Source organism: Pseudophryne corroboree, chromosome 6 (genome assembly GCF_028390025.1).
Source record: "Pseudophryne corroboree isolate aPseCor3 chromosome 6, aPseCor3.hap2, whole genome shotgun sequence".
NCBI classification, from domain to species: Eukaryota; Metazoa; Chordata; class Amphibia; order Anura; family Myobatrachidae; genus Pseudophryne; species Pseudophryne corroboree.
In genome coordinates, this window is record NC_086449.1 from 110809685 (window position 1) to 110830734 (window position 21050).

General features: G+C 46.4%; 1 protein-coding gene across 2 annotated transcripts in view; it reads left to right on the forward strand.

Annotated features, from left to right (window-relative positions):
• Positions 1–21050, forward strand: part of LOC134936575 (patatin-like phospholipase domain-containing protein 6) — a 112085-nt gene that overhangs the window by 13195 nt on the left and 77840 nt on the right. For both annotated transcript variants that reach the window (XM_063931665.1, XM_063931666.1), the window contains exons 4-8: positions 4932–4984; positions 17511–17548; positions 17623–17763; positions 19396–19555; positions 20747–20827. In XM_063931665.1, the coding sequence (XP_063787735.1) occupies positions 4932–4984; positions 17511–17548; positions 17623–17763; positions 19396–19555; positions 20747–20827 (473 nt within the window). The remainder of the gene's footprint in view (positions 1–4931; positions 4985–17510; positions 17549–17622; positions 17764–19395; positions 19556–20746; positions 20828–21050) is intronic.

Below are 21050 nucleotides of genomic sequence, written 5' to 3' on the forward strand. Positions count from 1 at the left end.
ACCAGAGCTGGAATTTTAATGGGGAGAGCATCTGTTTTTGTTGTATTCATCTTATAGAAGGAGGCTTCGCTGTATTGTTGTAACATATCGTGTAAGCATGGGAGTGAGGACAGCGGATTTGCGACAAATAACAGGACATCAGCCGCAAATAAACACAATTTATGTGTGCTATTGCCAACAGTAATCCCTGGGAAACCCTCAGCCATTCGGATCTTCACAGCGAGAGGTTCAATGCCTAATGTAAATATCAAGAGTGAGAGAGGGCAGCCCTGTCGTGTGCCATTTGTTATAGGGAAGACATCCGAGAGAAAGCCACTGCTAAACACTCGGGCAGAGGGGCAGCTATATAGGGCCAATACAGAGAATTACATTTGACCACTAAAACCAAATTTTACTGAAACCAAGCGCATATATAGACAATTTAGTCTGTCAAACGCCTTTTCGGCGTCTAAAGAGAGTAGGAAAAGGCCAGTGCTAGTAGTAATGTAAATTAAATCAAAATTTCGTCGGATATTGTCGGAAGCCTGTCTACCAGGCACAAACCCAACCTGATCGGGATGAATCAGAGAAGGTAAGAAGTCGTCTAAGCTCGTAGCAATCAGTTTAGCAAAAAAAATTATATCTCCATTTAAAAGTGCAATAGGTCTGTAGTTAGGGCAATGCGCTGGGTTTTTACCTGGTTTAGGCAACGTAATCACTTGGGCTTCCAGCATCTCTTTTGGAAAGGCACTACAGGCAGACACTGCATTATATACTGACGTGAGGGTAGGGGAAAGGTGGTTCCGGGCCTTACCGTGGGGGAGTGATTTTATCACTTTTTCTACCTCTTGTGTGGTCCATGGGGTATTCAACAATACTAATTGTTCCGCATTAAGAGCGGGGAAGTTAATGTCAGATAAAAATGCTTGGATAGAGCCAGGAGTGGGTTGAAAGGTGAGAGGGTCAGATGATAAGTTATAAAGAGTCCTATAATAGCGAACTGATTAGCTATGTCAGACGGATTAGCTACCTTAATTCCTTGGGGGGATATTAAGTGTTTGATCCTGTTCCTAGACTGAAGGGCACGAAGCTTGCAAGCCAACATTCAACCCGGTCTATTACCGGCCAAGTAGAATTTCTGCCTCAATCTATTTAAAGCAAATTGAGTCTGTCTCAAAACAATTTTCTGGAGTTGGCCTCTAATGTCGGCTAGCTCCTTACGGAGTAATCTAGATCACAGCTTTTAAAACTCGGTCCTCAGGACCCCACACAGTGCATGTGTTGCAGGTCTCCACACAAAATCACAAGTGAAATAATTAGCTCCACCTGTGGACCTTTTAAAATGTGTCAATGAGTAATTAATACACCTGTGCACTTGCTGGGTTACCTGCAAAACATGCACTGTGTGGGGTCCTGAGGACCGAGTTTGAGAACCTATGCTCTAGGTCAGGCATGTCCAAACTGCGGCCCTCCAGCTGTTGTGAAACTACATAACCCAGCATGCCCTGACACAGTTTTGCTGTCAGAGAATGCTAAAGCTGTGTCAGGGCATGCTGGGATGTGTAGTTTCTCAACAGCTGGAGGGCCGCAGTTTGGACATGCCTGGTCTAGATGTATGGAGTTTATTTTTATCCTCAACGTCTTTGAGCTTAGTCTCTAAGTCCTGTTGTAATTGTACTGCCTGTCTTTTAAGCCTAGCGCCTGCTTGAATTGCAGAGCCTCGCACCACTGCCTTAAGGGCACACCAAAAAGTCATGGTAGAGTTATCGAAGGGAGAATTAGAATTAAATGAAGATGGCAATTTGACAGAGATGTCCCAATCGGCTAGCAGCTTGACTCCTGGACACCACAAATGAAGAATTCTCATGTGTAATTATCAATTTCACTGGAAAGCCCCAATGATATCTAATGTCCTGAGATCGTAAATCTGCCGTAATGGGGGCCAGAAAACGTTGCTTGGAGAAGGTCAAAGCGGGAAAAGTCCGGAAATATTTGGAGGCCACCCAGAGTATCTGAGTCAGGTGCAGATCTCGAAGCTTGCAGGATCTGCTCCTCAGTAGTATAAAAGTGGACCCAAAGGAGTGTATCCCGAGGATAAGAAGCAGATATTGATCGGGGCCTAGGAAGCTGGTGAATTTGGTCAACAAGTAGATCCCTGTCCTCCAACTTCGGCAACAATGTGCGAAATAGGGTTAGGGCATAGTTCAGCAATTCCGAATTAGCCACCGAGTCTGGGATCCCACAAATTTTAATATTAGTCCTCCTAGACCAATCCTCCACATCGGCCATTTTGTCCTTGAATGCCTCCATCTTGGCTTGCTGTAGATCATGTGCGGAAATTAGATCATTGTGAGATGCCACCAGCTCCTCCATTTTAAGTTCTAGGTGATCCGTCCGGTCACCTAAGGCCGTCAATTCCACTTTGACCTCACAAATAGATACAGAAAGGTCCTGAGTAAGCTCCGATTTAAAGGCCGCAAGGACATGACACAATGTCTTGACGGTAAGAGGATCAGTGGAGTTAAGGTCTACACCTAGGACCGATAAGGGGTGACTGGCACCTTCCACCACAGTACCAGATCCCCCTGCTGGAGTGTGACAGCCCACAGATGATGAAGAAGCCCATGCCGCTTTTTTGGTAGGGAAAGTCACCGGCGGCGGAAGCATGCCTTTAATTTTCTTAGGAGGCATTTCAGGACAATACACAGAAGGAAAATAGATATGATGCGATAGATAATGTTATTATGGCAGGATCTCAGAGAGCACGTTAGTATGCCGGTTCCAAAGGGCTATTATAGAAACATAAAATCCCCAGGTGGAGGCATGGAGAGGGTAGAACACATCGAGTGCTTATCCAGACAGAATTACATGGATAGTTCCCACACAGGGAGATGCAGAGAGGGAAGGCTGGAAAAGGAGTACAGAGAAATCCAGTCAGCAGGGTACTCACACATCCAAGTAGGGCTCCAAAGTGTGTTCTGCAGCAAAAACAATGAGTGTAACAGCCACAGCATGGAGCACAGGTAGCAGAGGGCTTAACTGAGCAGCAACAGGGAGGACAATACCAGTCCAGGGCCTTCCCAAGTCCGGGTCTCTATCCCAAAAGAGCTCTGAACAGCAAGCTGCTCCAAAAACCAATATGGCCACCTCAGCTTCCAGCTACACTCCAGGCAGAATCTTGAGCTGCAATCACTTGGCCTGTAATAGGGCTATAGAAGCAGTAGAGGAATGCCGCGGCCTCAGGATACCTCCACAGATGTCCAAGGCAACAGGGGGCACTTGTCGTCAGTGTCTGAAGGTCGACAGGGTTTCTAAGTCGACGTGCTAGGTTGACAGGTCAAAAGGTCGACATGAGTTTTTCATGTTTTTTTGGTGTCGTTTTCTCCGTACAGTGACCAGAAAGGCCAATTAGTGCACCGTGTCCCCTCGCATGGCTCGCTTTGCTTGGCACAGATTACCATTCCAATCGTAGACCACGTGGATCGTTAAGTATGGAAAAGTTCAAAAAAAGAGAAAATTTTTGAAAAACTCATGTCGACTTTTTGACCTGTCGACCTAGAAACCCTGTCGACCCAGTGACTGTCGACCTATAGTGGTCGACCTAAACAGTGTCTACAGTGGCGTAAGTTTACCCGGAGGCAAGAAAAATATTGGTGCCCCCCCCTCTTATATATCATCCGTGAGCCAATAAGATGCCGTTTTGAGATCCGAGTAACACCGAGTAAAACCGAACCCGCTCATCTCTAATTCTAACTATATGAAGCTACTACAAAACCATTGCAACTAGGCAGATCTATGTAGGAGTCCAACCACACACTACATAGATCTGCTCAGTCACTCACAATGCTGATTATTTCTCTGACAATTAATTTCCAAGTGACATATCCAGGATTAGAACCCACAACCTATTACACTGGAAGCATGCACCTTACTGATGGAGATATTTGCTCTTGCATAGGAAGTATGAGAATTCTAACTATATGAAGTTACTTGTAATTGTCTGAGAAATAACTTCATATAGTTAGAATTCTCATGCTTCCTTTATAGGGGCAAATAGCTTCATCAGTAAGGTGTCTGCTTCCAGTGTATCTATAATAAAGAGGGTGTGATTTGTAAGGTGCAGTGACTAGTGGGGAAGTCGGCTACGGAAGAGATACCGGCTGCTGTCATTTAACTTAATTGATTAATGTCGCTGAACACATGGAACAGGAGGAGAGGTGCCCCCCTTCAAAACAGGAGCCCGGCGGCAGCTGACCGTTGCCTCCCAGAGTTCTGCCTCTGAGTGTCTATCTTCAGACTGGATCCCGTCTGAATTAGGGCCTTAATTTTCAATATTTGCTGGATGTGCTAAAGTTAGCCACTAGAGGGGGCTGTAGTTCTATATTATTGTTAGCTTTTCTCCCATCTATTGTTGCTACATTCATTGGGCCTTATTCAGATACTGTTGCAGGTTTGCTAAAATAGCAAAACTGCAACTTCTATCTCTTGAATGCTGGGGGCCGCCCAGCACAGGACAAGGCCACCCAGCATGATAATGGCGGACAGCGATGACATAGCTGATTTAGGGTAGCCCCCTGCCTCCCAAGCCTGGCTGTGAAGGCAGTCGGCACTCCGCCATGTTTCCAGTTACAGCGTCTGCGTGTGATGTCACGTGACCGCCACAAACCTACCCCCATCTCTGCCGTCATGCCACATTGCCGTCCCGCGAATGCCTCTTCTTGTTGATCAGGAAAAGGTGTTTGCATTAGTGAGATGCACGCACGTCTCACTGTGTGCACACGTGCAGTACGGCTCCTGCACATGAGCACTGGGCATAAAGATACTGAATAAGGGCCATTGTCTAGTAAAATAGTACCCATTTGTAGTGTATTCTAAAAGCATTGTTCTGCATGTATAGTAGTTTACATTCACATTTTAGTAATCAATATGTATGCCCATGTAATTATCCACAGATTCCCTAGCCAATGAAGTTCCGAGGAAGCCAGCGCACAAGATTTCACACAAGGTGATGTATTTCACTTATTGTTTATAATATTATGGACCTAGTTGGGCAATATTGTATTTATTATTAAGGTGGGCTAGCTATGTAATGTGTATGTACGGCCAAGTGATCAGTCTGAAAGATGAAAATCAAATTGCATGTGGTTGTACTGTCCAGTGTTGCACATTTCCACTTGTGTGTGACCATTGGCCAGCTTGGATACAGGAAGGGCATTATGTGATCTACTCATTCAGATCCATACCAACCTGTCCAGGAACAGTAACCATTAGTAGCTCTGGGAACTCCACTCAGTGGCTTATGATCTGTGTTTGTTGATTTCTGACTATATTTGTGATGCTGAGTACTGCCACACTTGTTAACAACACAATTGCTGAAAGAACAACTTAACCTAAGCATCACTGGGCCTAATTGAGATCTGATCGCTGGGCTGCGTTTTTTTGCTGCCCTGTGATCAGATAGTCGCCGCCTAAAGGACCATGGGCTTCTGATTGAGCGACTGATACACTTCTGTGGTCTGGATGGCACAGTCCTAAACTGGTTCAAATCCTTTCTCACAGGCAGGTCACAGAGAGTATCATCTGGATTATACTCATCACCACCAGTGCCATTGCCATGTGGTGTCCCACAAGGTTCTATACTATCCCCCATGCTTTTTGCAGTATACATGCTCCCATTGGGCGAAATAATCAGGCGCCATGGCCTGGTCTACCACTGCTATGCAGATGATACACAACTGTACTTGTCCTTTGCTCCGGGCACTGATAACCCAGTAGCAACCCTAAATGGCTGTCTAGCTGAACTACAGGAGTGGATGAGCGCCAGTTGGCTGCGACTGAACCCGGATAAAACAGAGGTCCTTATAATACGACCGCAACATCAAAGGACAAGACTGCAGCATAGCCAACCAACTAGACTTACACTCGGGGATTCAGAATTACAGACCAGTGATCATGTGCGGAATCTTGGCGTTGTCCTGGATGATGGCTTGACACTTAAACATCAGATATCAGCCACAATCAAATCCTCATTCTTTCACCTGAGGAACATAGCCAGAATCAAGCACTTAATTACCTCAGATGATATGCCAAAAGTCATACATGCATTTGTATCATCTCGATTAGACTACTGTAATGCCCTCTACCTTGGTCTACCAGCAAAAGAATTGCAACGCTTACAGCTGGTGCAAAACACAGCTGCCAGGCTATTAACCAACCAGCCCCGTTCTAGCCACATAACACCCATCCTCTACTCCCTTCACTGGCTGCCTGTAAGATGGCGAATCCTCTTCAAGATTGGCTTACTGAGTTTCAAAGCATTACATGACCAAGGCCCAAGGTACCTGAAACAGCTTCTGACCCCATACTGCCCCACTCGATTACTGCGATCTGTAGATGAAGGACTTTTAGCAGTACCTAGAATCTACCGTAATTCATCTGGGGGTCGAGCTTTTAGTCATGCGGCACCGACTCTATGGAACTCACTTCCCCGCACAGTGCGAGAGGCCCCAGCTATAGAATCCTTCAAAAGTAGACTCAAGACTTTCCTGTTTACTCAAGCATTTCCATAATGTCCCTTTTAGTATCTTCATGCTTCTGTATTTTATGAAAATGTACTTCATTATTTTTTGTACTATATTATGCTATGTATCTGTTAAGCGCCTTGAGTCCTATTGGAGAAAGAGCGCTATATAAATAAAATTATTATTATTATTATTATTATTATTATTAAAGAGGGAGGGTAAAATTTCTGTGCAAGTGTGCGTTCCTATGTGTTGCAGAGCTGTACAAAAATCAGTTTGTGCAGTCTCTGCGCAGCCCAGGACTTACTTATCCAGTGCGATTGAATCCTGCTGATCGGGGCTGGAGCTTACGTCAGACACCCGCCCTGAAAACGCTTGAGCCCGCCTGCGTTTTTCCCGACACTACCGGCCTCTTCCTGTCAATTACCTTACAAACGCCCATGCGAATGGATCCTTCGCACCATCCCGTCACTGACCGCCGATGCCCGCTGTAGGTGTCCAACGCGCCTGCGCATTGCGGTGCATACGCATGCACAGTTCGTATCTGGTCGCCCACTGTGCGAAAACACACAGCAGTGATCAGATCTGAATTAGGCCCATTATTCGGCCTTTCCATCTGTAATGGATTCACCTTTTCATAGTGATAAACTCTATTCATTATAAAACTGCCACCACTAATTATTATTATTATTATTATTATTATTATTGTTTGTTTATATGGTGCCACAAGAGTTCAGTAGTGCCTAACAAAGTTCATACACAAGTGAGCAAAACAATATAGGACAAGTACATAGTATATAAACTAGTGATGTGCACCGGAAATTTTTCGGGTTTTGGATTCGGTTCCGCGGCCGTGTTTTGGATTCGGATGCATTTTGGCAAAACCTCCCTGAAATTTTTTTGTTGGATTCGGGTGTTTTTTTTTACAAAAAACCCTCAAAAACAGCTTAAATCATAGAATTTGGGGGTCATTTTGATCCCATAGTATTATTAACCTCAATAACCATAATTTCCACTCATTTTCAGTCTATTCTGAACACCTCACACCTCACAATATTATTTTTAGTACTAAAATTTGCACAGAGGTCGCTGGATGACTAAGCTAAGCGACCCAAGTGGCCGACACAAACACCTGGCCCATCTAGGAGTGGCACTGCAGTGTCAGACAGGATGGCACTTCAAAAAATAGTCCCCAAACAGCACGTGATGCAAAGAAAAAAAGAGGCGCAATGAGGTAGCTGTGTGACGAAGCTAAGCGACACAAGTGACCGACACAAACACCTGGCCCATCTAGGAGTGGCACTGCAGTGTCAGACAGGATGGCAGATTAAAAAAATAGTCCCCAAACAGCACATGATGCAAAGAAAAAAAGAGGTGCACCAAGGTCGCTGGATGGCTAAGCTAAGCGACACAAGTGGCCGACACAAACACCTGGCCCATCTAGGAGTGGCACTGCAGTGTCAGACAGGATGGCACTTCCAAAAATAGTCCCCAAACAGCACATGATGCAAAGAAAAATGAAAGAAAAAAGAGGTGCAAGATGGAATTGTCCTTGGGACCTCCCACCCACCCTTATGTTGTATAAACAGGACATGCACACTTTAACAAACCCATCATTTCAGCGACAGGGTCTGCCACACGACTGTGACTGAAATGACTTGTTGGTTTGGGCCCCCACCAAAAAAAGAAGCAATCAATCTCTCCTTGCACAAACTGGCTCTACAGAGGCAAGATATCCACCTCCTCCGATTCCTCACCCCTTTCACTGTGTACATCTTCCTCCTCACAGATTATTAATTCGTCCCCACTGGAATCCACCATCTCAGGTCCCTGTGTACTTTCAGGAGGCAATTGCTGGTGAATGTCTCCACGGAGGAATTGATTATAATTCTTTTTGATGAACATCATCTTCTCCACATTTTCCTGAAGTAACCTCGTACGCCGATTGCTGACAAGGTGAGCGGCTGTACTAAACACTCTTTCGGAGTACACACTGGAGGGGGGGCAACTTAGGTAAAATAAAGCCAGTTTGTGCAAGGGCCTCCAAATTGCCTCTTTTTCCTGCCAGTATACGTACGGACTGTCTGACGTGCCTACTTGGATGCGGTCACTCATATAATCCTCCACCATTCTTTCAATGGTGAGAGAATCATATGCAGTGACAGTAGACGACATGTCAGTAATCGTTGGCAGGTCCTTCAGTCCGGACCAGATGTCAGCACTCGCTCCAGACTGCCCTGCATCACCGCCAGCGGGTGAGCTCGGAATTCTTAGCCTTTACCTCGCAGCCCAGTTGCGGGAGAAAGTGAAGGAGGAGCTGTTGACGGGTCACGTTCCGCTTGACTTGACAATTTTCTCACCAGCAGGTCTTTGAACCTCTGCAGACTTGTGTCTGCCGGAAAGAGAGATGCAACGTAGGTTTTAAATCTAGGATCGTGCACGGTGGCCAAAATGTAGTGCTCTGATTTCAACAGATTGACCACCCGTGAATCCTGGTTAAGCGAATTAAGGGCTCCATCCACAAGTCCCACATGCCTAGCAGAATCGCTCTGTTTTAGCTCCTCCTTCAATGTCTCCAGCTTCTTCTGCAAAAGCTTGATGAGGGGAATGACCTGACTCAGGCTGGCAGTGTCTGAACTGACTTCATGTGTGGCAAGTTCAAAAGGTTGCAGAACCTTGCACAACGTTGAAATCATTCTCCACTGCGCTTGAGTCAGGTGCATTCCCCCTCCTTTGCCTATATCGTAGGCAGATGTATAGGCTTGAATGGCCTTTTGCTGCTCCTCCATCCTCTGAAGCATATAGAGGGTTGAATTCCACCTCGTTACCACCTCTTGCTTCAGATGATGGCAGGGCAGGTTCAGGAGTGTTTGCTGGTGCTCCAGTCTTCGGCACGCGGTGGCTGAATGCCGAAAGTGGCCCGCAATTCTTCGGGCCACCGACAGCATCTCTTGCACGCCCCTGTCGTTTTTTAAATAATTCTGCACCACCAAATTCAATATATGTGCAAAACATGGGACGTGCTGGAATTTGCCCAGATGTAATGCACGCCCAATATTGGTGGCGTTGTCCGATGTTACAAATCCCCAGGAGAGTCCAATTGGGGTAAGCCATTCTGCGATGATGTTCCTCAGTTTCCGTAAGAGGTTGTCATCTGTGTGCCTCTTATGGAAAGCGGTGATACAAAGCGTAGCCTGCCTAGGAACGAGTTGGCGTTTGCGAGATGCTGCTACTGGTGCCGCCGCTGCTGTTCTTGCTGCGGGTGGCAATACATCTACCCAGCGGGCTGTCGCAGTCATATAGTCCTGAGTCTGCCCTGCTCCACTTGTCCACATGTCCGTGGTTAAGTAGACATTGGGTACAACTGCATTTTTTAGGACACTGGTGACTCTTTTTCTGACGTCTGTGTACATTTTCGGTATCGCCTGCCTAGAGAAATGGAACCTAGATGGTATTTGGTACTGGGGACACAGTACCTCAATCAAGTCTCTAGTTCCCTGTGAATTAACGGTGGATACCGGAAACACGTTTCTCACCACCCAGGCTGCCAAGGCCTGAGTTATCCGCTTTGCAGCAGGATGACTGCTGTGATATTTCATCTTCCTCGCAAAGGACTGTTGGACTGGAAGCAGTACAAGTAGTCTTCCGACTTCCCCTCTGGGATGACGATCGACTCCCAGCAGCAACAACAGCAGCGCCAGCAGCAGTAGGCGTTACACTCAAGGATGCATCGGAGGAATCCCAGGCAGGAGAGGACTCATCAGACTTGACAGTGACATGGCCTGCAGGACTGTTGGTTTTCCTGTGTATGGAGGAAATTGACACTGAGGGAGTTGGTGGTGTGGTTTGCAGGAGCTTGGTTACAAGAGGAAGGGATTTAGTGGTCAGTGGACTGCTTCCGCTGTCATCCAAAGTTTTTGAACTTGTCACTGACTTCTGATGAATGCGGTCCAGGTGACGTATAAGGGAGGATGTTCCTAGGTGGTTAACGTCCTTACCCCTACTTATTACAGCTTGACTAAGGCAACACACGGCTTGACACCAGTTGTCCGCATTTCTGTTGAAATAATTCCACACCGAAGAGGTGATTTTTTTTTGTATTTTGACCAGGCATGTCAATGGCCATATTCGTCCCACGGACAACAGGTATCTCCCCGGGTGCCTGACTTAAACAAACCACCTCACCATCAGAATCCTCCTTGTCAATTTCCTCCCCAGCGCCAGCAACACCCATATCCTCATCCTGGTGTACTTCAACACTGACATCTTCAATTTGACTATCAGGAACTGGACTGCGGGTGCTCCTTCCAGCACTTGCAGGGGACGTGCAAATGGTGGAAGGCGCAACCTCTTCCCTTCCAGTGTTGGGAAGGTCAGGCATCGCAACCGACACAATTGGACTCTCCTTGGGGATTTGTGATTTAGAAGAACGCACAGTTCTTTGCCGTGCTTTTGCCATCTTAACTCTTTTAAGTTTTCTGGCAGGAGGATGAGTGCTTCCATCCTCATGTGAAGCTGAACCACTAGCCATGAACATAGGCCAGGCCCTCAGCCAATCCTTGCCACTCCGTGTCGTAAATGGCACATTGGCAAGTTTACGCTTCTCCTCAGACGATTTTGATTTAGATTTATGGGTCATTTTACTGAGCTTTATTTTTTTGGATTTTACATGCTCTCTACTATGACATTGGGCATCGGCCTTGGCAGACGACGTTGATGGCATTTCATCGTCTCGGCCATGACTAGTGGCAGCAGCTTCAGCACGAGGTGGAAGTGGATCTTGATCTTTCCCTATTTTACCCTTCACATTTTTGTTCTCCATTTTTTAATGTGTGGAATTATATGCCAGTAATATATCAATAGCAATGGCCTACTACTATATATACTGCGCACAACTGAAATGCACCACAGGTATGGATGGATAGTATACTTGACGACACAGAGGTAGGTAGAGCAGTGGCCTTCTGTACCGTACTGCTATATATTATATACTGGTGGTCAGCAAACTGTGCAAAACTGAAATGCACCACAGGTATGGATGGATAGTATACTTGACGACACAGAGGTAGGTAGAGCAGTGGCCTACTGTACCGTACTGCTATATATTATATACTGGTGGTCAGCAAACTGTGCAAAACTGTAATGCACCACAGGTATGGATGGATAGTATACTTGACGACACAGAGGTAGGTAGAGCAGTGGCCTACTGTACCGTACTGCTATATATTATATACTGGTGGTCAGAAAACTGTGCAAAACTGAAATGCACAACAGGTATGGATGGATAGTATACTTAACGACACAGAGGTAGGTAGAGCAGTGGCCTACTGTACCGTACTGCTATATATTATATACTGGTGGTCAGCAAACTGTGCAAAACTGTAATGCACCACAGGTATGGATGGATAGTATACTTGACGACACAGAGGTAGGTAGAGCAGTGGCCTTCTGTACCGTACTGCTATATATTATATACTGGTGGTCAGCAAACTTTGCAAAACTGTAATGCACCACAGGTATGGATGGATAGTATACTTGACGACACAGAGGTAGGTAGAGCAGTGGCCTTCTGTACCGTACTGCTATATATTATATACTGGTGGCCAGCAAACTGTGCAAAACTGAAATGCACCACAGGTATGGATGGATAGTATACTTAACGACACAGAGGTAGGTAGAGCAGTGGCCTACTGTACCGTACTGCTATATATTATATACTGGTGGTCAGCAAACTGTGCAAAACTGAAATGCACCACAGGTATGGATGGATAGTATACTTGACGACACAGAGGTAGGTAGAGCAGTGGCCTTCTGTACCGTACTGCTATATATTATATACTGGTGGTCAGCAAACTGTGCAAAACTGAAATGCACCACAGGTATGGATGGATAGTATACTTGACGACACAGCGGTAGGTAGAGCAGTGGCCTACTGTACCGTACTGCTATATATTATATATATACTGGTGGTCACTGGTCAGCAAAATTATGCACTGTCCTCCTACTATATACTACAATGCAGCACAGATATGGAGCGTTTTTCAGGCAGAGAACGTATAATACTGGTGGTCACTGGTCAGCAAAACTCTGCACTGTCCTCCTACTATATAATACTGCTGGTCCCCAGTCCCCACAATAAAGCAATTAGCACACTGAGCACAGATATTTGCAGCACACTGAGCACAGATATTTTCAGCACACTGAGCACAGATATTTGCAGCCCACTGAACATAGAAACTGAGAGGACGCCAGCCACGTCCTCTCACGATCACCTCCAATGCACGAGTGAAAAATGGCGGCAACGCGCGGCTCCTTATATAGAATACGAATCTCGCGAGAATCCGACCGCGGGATGATGACGTTCGGGCGCGCTCGGGTTAACCGAGCAAGGCGGTAGGATCCGAGTTGCTCGGATCCGTGCAAAAAAAGGTGAAGTTCGGGCGGGTTAGTCATCACTAATATAAACATTGCTGAATCAGCAGCCATGACACTGAAATAAGCTTCAGGGTGGCAGAAACCGAGGGTTAGGTGCCGTTGAAGGGAGTGTGGAGGATAAAATAGTCTCAGACATGGAAAAGCACGCGAGGGAGATGTCCCCGCTCGTGAGAACTTACATTCTAAAGAGGAGGGGTAGACAGACAGGGGTGACACAGATGGGTTAGACAGTGAGCATGGAACAGAGGGTTCGGATGAGAGACGGCTGGGTTTGGGGAAGAAGTGTGTCTTGAGAGCCTGTATTAAGTTTTGTAGAGAGGTAGAGAGTCTTATGGGGAGAGGTAGAGAATTCCAGAGAAAGGGAGCAACACGTGCAAAATCTTGGAGTCAAGAATGTGAGGAAGTAATCAGTTGGCAGGAGAGGTGGCAAACATTTGTGGAGCAAAGAGGGCAGGTGGGAATGTAGAGGGACATACGGTTAGGTATATTAATGGGAGAGGAATGGGTGAGGGCTTTGTAAGTGAGTGTAAGAAGTTTGGATTGGATTCGGAAGGGGAGCCAGTGTAGGGCTTGTAAGAGAGAGGAGGTGGACGTTTGATGAGATGAGCCACGCAGCAGCATTGAGGATAGATTGGAGTGGAGAGAGTTTGTCAGGGAGGCCAGATAGGAGATTACAGGAGTCCAGTCTGGAGATGACCAGCGAGTGAATGAGTGTATTATTAGCATCCAGGGTGAGAAAGGGTCTGATCCAGGAAATATATTTTCAAATGGAAGCGGAAGGACTGCAAGAGGTACTGAATGTGTGGTTTGAAGGAGAGGGAGGACCAGAGGCGTATCTAGGGTAGGGTGAGTGGGGCACGTGCCCTGGGCGCCTTGGCAGGCCCAGGAGAGGGGGGCGCCGCCGGCGGCCAGGGCATCATGCCCCACTCGCCCCTGTCAACCCGAGATGTGAGGGGAGGAGAGCGCACCGTCTCTCCCTCCCCTCACTGCCGCTGGAAGCCCTAGCAGCGCTGCCAGCAGCGCTGCTGTGTCCGCCCGGTCTCCGGCGTTGGCCAATCAGAGCTTGCGGACCGGCTCCTGATTGGCTGCCGGTCCGCGAGCTCTGATTGGCTAGCGAACCGGCGCCAGACAGCCGCCGGAGACCGGGAGCGGTGAGGGGAAGGAGAGGCGCTGCGCTGTCCTCCCCTCACATACACAACAGGCGCCGGTGAGTGACCGGGGGGCACAGTGGGGCCTGGCACTGTGGGGCATGTAACTGGCACAGTGGGGCCTGGCACTGTGGGGCATATAACTGGCACTGTGGGGCATATAACTGGCACAGTGGGGCCTGGCACTGTGGGGCATATAACTGGCACTGTGGGGCATATAACTGGCACAGTGGGGCCTGGCACTGTGGGGCATATAACTGGCACTGTGGGGCATATAACTGGCACAGTGGGGCATGTAATTGGCACTGAGTGCGGCCTGGCACTGTGGGGCATGTATCTGGCACTGTGGGGCAATGTAACTGGCACTGTGGGGCATGTATCCGGCACTGTGGGGCAATGTATCTGGCACTGTGGGGCAATGTAGCTGGCACTGTGGGGCAATGTAGCTGGCACTGTGGGGCAATGTAGCTGGCACTGTGGGGCAATGTAACTGGCACTGTGGGGCAATGTAACTGGCACAGTGGGGCATGTAACTGGCACTGAGTGAGGCCTGGCACTGTGGGGCATGTATCTGGCACTGTGGGGCATGTATCTGGCACTGTGGGACATGTAACTGGCAGTGAGTGGGGCAATGTATCTGGCACTGAGGGGCAATGTATCTGGCACTGTGGGGCAATGTATCTGGCACTGTGGGGTAATGTATCCGGCACTGTGGGGTAATGTATCTGGCACTGTGGGGCATGTATCTGGCAGTGTGGGGCATTGATCTGGTACTGTGGGGCATATAACTGGCACAGTGGGGCATGTAATTGGCACTGAGTGCGGCCTGGCACTGTGGGGCATGTATCTGGCACTGTGGGGCAATGTAACTGGCACTGTGGGGCATGTATCCGGCACTGTGGGGCAATGTAGCTGGCACTGTGGGGCAATGTAACTGGCACTGTGGGGCAATGTAACTGGCACTGTGGGGCAATGTAACTGGCACAGTGGGGCATGTAACTGGCACTGAGTGAAGCCTGGCACTGTGGGGCATGTATCTGGCACTGTGGGGCATGTATCTGGCACTGTGGGGCATGTATCCGGCACTGTGGGGCATGTATCTGGCACTGTGGGGCATGTATCTGGCACTGTGGGGCATGTATCTGGCACTGTGGGACATGTAACTGGCAGTGAGTGGGGCAATGTATCTGGCACTGAGGGGCAATGTATCTGGCACTGTGGGGCAATGTATCTGGCACTGTGGGGCATGTATCCGGCACTGTGGGGTAATGTATCTGGCACTGTGGGACATTTTCAGTGACCACACCCCTTCTGGAGCGTGACCACACCCCTTCTGGTGTGTGACCACGCCCATTTTTTTTACGCACACGCCATCGGCGCGCGCACATGCTTCTTTTTGTGTGTTTTTTTTTTTGGGGGGGGGCACCATTTTCCATCTTGCCCTGGGCTCCGGAAACCCTAGCTACGCCTCTGGGGAGGACTCAAGGATAACTCCAAGACTAGGGCTAGAGGAGATAGTTGTGCCATCAATAGCTAGTGAAATTGTGGGAGATGAGGTTGTGCAGGAGGGTGGGAAGATCATTAGCTCAGTCTTAGACATGTTAAGTTTGTGAAAGCGCTGGGACATTCAAGAAGAGATAGCAGAGAGACAGCTGGAGATATGAGTGAGGAGAGAGGAGGAGAGTTCAGGGAAGGAAAGGTTTGAGTTTGATATATAATCAATCAGCATAGAAATGATATTGTAAATTGAAAGAGCTCACCTAAAGAGGACGTATAGAGAATGAAAAGGAGAGGTCCAAGAACAGAACCTTGGGGGACATCTACTGTTAGGGGGGGGAGTGCGGGAGAAGTGGAGTCATGTGTTAAGTTATCCTTGATAAATCAGCCTACTTTCAAAGTTGGTAATGGAATCACCATTCATGAGACATGTTACTACAGTATGTGTGTGTAACCAAAACTTATAAATTCAGCTTGAGAATTAACTCTAGATTTTCACATTTTTTATTGCAAGATTGGGACTTGCTGGGAATACATTTCCATAATTTGTCAAAAGTATGACAATTTTTGTAACCTGGTCACATTTTTTAATAAAGTAGCGGAATTACCATACTGGGGTAATGGAATCACCAGAGGGTAATGAGCATAATAAACTATAATATAACACTGAATTTTGAGGTAATATCTCAAAATCTGAATCAATAATCAAATTATATTACCTTTTTCAGTAACGGAATCAATTATACTGTTGTAAGTTTTAATTTGGCCATATCATGGAGAGAGAATTTTTTTATGGTCATTACATTGCCTTATTTACATTCTATTATCCCTGATATTGAGATATTGGGCTAAATGTTGCTGGAGGTGCGGGAGTTTGTGCAATTGTGCCCTGTATTGTGTTTGGAAAGCATACACTGTGCATATAATGCCTCCTGATATAACTTCTGATATTTGCAAGTCAGTTCTGTTCTTGTACTGACTGTCACCCTTACTGACTGTGGTAGCACCAGTCAGAAGTAAGTAATACAAAACATCAGTGTACTGGCCCCTGTGCACCCACCGCACAAGTGATGTCACAGCGTCTCAGAGTGGGGGCTGGGACCAGGCTACAGTTCCAGGAACTCTGGAAGCCAAACACAGGTGCCACTGAGGTAGTAATCGTACCACCCCTTCAGCCTTACATCTTGGGGGTAATTCCAAGTTGATCGCAGCAGGATTTTTGATAGCAATTGGGCAAAACCATGTGCACTGCAGGGGAGGCAGATATAACATGTGTAGAGAGAGTAAGATTTGGGTGGGTTATTTTGTTTATGTGCAGGGTAAATACTGGCTGCTTTATTTTTACACTGCAAATTAGATTGCAGATTGAACACACCCCACCCAAATCTAACTCTCTCTGCACATGTTATATCTGTCTCCCCTGCAGTGCACATGGTTTTGCCCAATTGCTAACAAAAATCCTGCTGCGATCAACTTGGAATTACCCCCCTTGTGTGGCATCACTGCTTTCACTCCCCTAGTTACAGCCCTGCATTGCATCTCCACAAAGGAACAATAGAATGCTTTGTGATGTCAGGATGTGCAGTGGCCATGCCCATGCACAACACATGCACACAACCTGGTGATCTGATCCCCCTAGCAGGATCTCAGGGGTTGGTCAGTGAACCTGCTGTTCTGTTATACAGACCTGGCAAATCTCATTAACTCACTGTGTTAATGTGTCAGTTAAGGAGGGGTGTGAGTGGAAGGACCAATCAGATACCAGTCAGATACTACAATCTCTTGACTGCATCCTGATTTCTCCACCTACCGCCGGAGGTTTACAGCCTGTGCCTCAAGCACCACTGAGCTCTGGAGGACTATTAAACTAATACACACAAGCATTAATACAGAATATGCTGACAGTTATGATGTCTCCATTTATTTGCAGATGAAGAAGAAAAAGAAAATACTGAGCATAAAACAAAGGTAAGAAAGACAACATCTGTTTATATGACTTTCTGTGTTAATATTATAAGTCTCAGTAAGATCCCATATTTTAGAATTCGGAAGGGACGATGGGAATCTCCCCCTACTGTTCTGCATCATGCAAATCCAGTGCCAGGTCCTCTTCCCAGCCTCCCATCAGAGCCGGTGGCCCCCAATCTGCCTCCAGAGGTGCTGTACATGCTGCAGAGTGTCCGGTAAGACCTGGATCTTCTCTCTACAGGCACCATTAGTGTTTCCACTGGAGCAGCTACTGAGGGCGACACCTGAGCTGACCTCCTGACTCCAGCCACTTTCCAGCAGTACTAGAAGACTTGCCACCATGGGGGTGGAAGCAGAACGAGCAGAAACAAGCGTATGCTCCTGACAGGAGGTGTGTTTTTTGCACCTGTTACATGGCAGGTGCTAATGCTTTCTGATGATGATGGTGGCTTGCTGTAAACTAGCGCTGCAGAGGCGTATGTATTTCAGGAAGTGAACACATGCAGAAATAGGAGATTTTTGTGTGGAGTGTTTTTGTTATTTACACCCATTTTGTACGGACATTGCACCAGCCCCATGTCTAATTGTATTGCTATTTCTGATAGCTGGATTTGCAAACGGATGCAGTATTTGTGCAGTGTACAGCATGGTAGCGCATGTTATTGCACATGCCCATTGACTGTCCTTGTTATAATAGTCTGTTGTAAATGCTTTACATCCAAGAATTTATAAAATGTACCCATAATCTACACAGGGGAGGCAGCAGTCTGTGGGGTCTGTTCAGTTAGGGGCCATATTCTCGCCCACGCAATACCTGTGAGTTCAGTGGGTACTAGAGCTAGAAGTCACATGACTAAGTGATGTCACTAATTCCTAGTGAAGTGATTGGCTGTGGTTTCAGAAATATTTGTTTAGTTCACAAAATGCTCAAGTTCCTAAGTTTGAATTCCCAAGAAATCAATCATACAAATACTATCTAAACATAGTCAAATATGGCAGTTTTATTTGTTCAGACTTGCTTAGTTTTGATTGTATTTTTTTATGTTCTTCCTCCTTAGTGGAAAGAATTAAGGGGGACATTTACTAAGCAGTGATAAAAGTGGAGAAGTGAGCCAGTGGAGAAATTGCCCCATCAACCAATCAGCAGCTCTGTATCATTTTATAGTATGCAAATTATAGATGTTACTTCAGTGTTGATTGGTTGCCATGGGCAACTTCTCCACTGGCTCACTTCTCCGCACTTATCACTGCTTAGTAAATGTCCCCCTAAGGGGGGTTTGGTAAGGGAGTAATTTCTTGAAAAATGGCAGTTAAGAGCTGATTGGCTGGTGCTTTATCTCTCTCCAGTGCTTAGTACATAGACCCCTCTGTTCTGCCAGTATGGAAGCAAAGACGAGACTGATAAGCCGGCGGAGGGTTACACCTTTAGTAGATCGCCCTATTCTCAGAGAGGACCTCTCTGGTGACAGCACGGACAATACCCTGACAGGTTGCAGCATCCTGACCTGAAGAATATTAAACTGCATTCATATTTCTGTTTTCACAAGATATAAAAATGTTTTTATTTTGCCAGCAGTTTTCCTACAGTAAATGGCTGTATCTGGAGACTCCTGCTGAGAAGTTTCTCAAGTGACCTTATTGTTTGAGGGATAGCACTGGTTGTATATAGCTGTGTGAGGTTATTGTCTGTATGCAGTGCTTGTAATGACTGAAGTTAGGAAAGCCAAGTTCATGTCAGCACTATCTGTGTAATGTTGACATCATCCGTATACACACAGAAGATGTAAAGTATAAATTCACCACCTAAAGCATCTCTCATGTAACGTGTGTCTTTCCCTCCTGGATAGGGTGCTGGGGCACTTTGAGCGGCCCCTGTTCCTGTTGCTGTGCCAGCACGTGGTGTATGAGCAGTATGACCCCGGACGTTTGGTGTTCTGCCCCGGACAGCCGGACTCCAGCATTTACATTGTCCTGGAGGGGAGACTGGAGCTTTTTCTGACTGATCCTGTAAGACTCTCCTCACTCCCTCACCTCCATCTCTTCTGCCTAATTACTGGCTTTGTGGCTAGTGACATAGCAAACATATCATATCTAAAGAACAATGACGGCTCTCCACAAAAACAAAACAAAAAACAAAACCGCCTTCGCTACCAGCACTGCGAGCTGCGTACAAGTTGTGTCAATGGGCCTAATTCAGACCTGATCGTAGCAGCAAAATCTTTCTCTAATGGGCAAAACCATGTGCACTGCAGGGGGGGCAGATATAACATGTGCAGAGAGAGTTAGATTTGGGTGGGTTATATTGTTTCTGTGCAGGGTAAACACTGGCTGGTTTGTTTTTACACTGCAATTTAGATTTCAGTTTGAACACACCCCACCCAAATCTAACTCTCTCTGCACATGTTATATCTGCCACACCTGCAGTGCACATGGTTTTGGCCACTGGAGAAAAATGTTGCTGCTGCGATCAGGTCTGAATTAGGCCCATTGTATGGAAAGGTTTACTTAGGTTTGTGAATAATGTGTTGTAGAATAAAGTAAGCTGAATTTTAGTTTTTCATTTGCTTTAGAGCAGACTATGATAATGGATCGTTCTCCTGCATTTGTCATACTACATAAACTAGGTGTTATTTGCAGGTAGCTCCATGACATTTGTGAAGCACATTGCTGGCATGTAAAATCCACAGCAGATACTATCTACTGGGCAGATTCACTTAGCCTCGAGGGTCCTTCTCTACCTCATGCGATGTCACACTTTGGGATTTTAGGGTAGGGAAACATTGATTCCTTATGCCGATGTCACAGAGAGGAACAAGAACACATAAGTGAGATTTTACGTACCGTAATACCTGGAAATGCATCCTGGAAAGCTTGTACCTAATGGAATCTGCCCCTGTTAGCACTGCAGATAATGGTATGGACCAAGCTTTCCAACAGCACAGAATAGTGATAGGCCTACAATTATTTCTAGGACTTACCTGTAGGTACCCCAGCATTGTTGCTCCAGCATTCTGAAGCATTGGCCCTGATAGATAGATAGATAGATAGATAGATAGATAGATAGATAGATAGATAGATAGATAGATAGATGCTAGCCCTCTGCTACCAATAGATGTCTTGTAGCCATTAGTATGCAGCTGTTCCCCAGGAACCAATCTGAGTACAGTATATTTATAGAAATCTTTTTTTCCCTAAAAGGATGGTACCCGGCACTACATGAAGTCAGTGGCTCCCGGTGATAATGTGCACAGTCTGCTCAGTATACTGGATGTGCTGACGGTGGGTATGTCTTACCAGTAAAGATAGTGAGTCCACTGTGGATCGATCGATATATAATTTATATGTTATAAATGATATGGGTTCAGTCTTTTGTATAATTTGTGCCATGCATAATTCCTGTACCATACAATTTACTCATTACTAGGCATCATAACACATGGGGGTAAATTTACTAAGATGGGAGTTCTATTTAAGATGGGATGTAGCCCATAGCAACCAATCA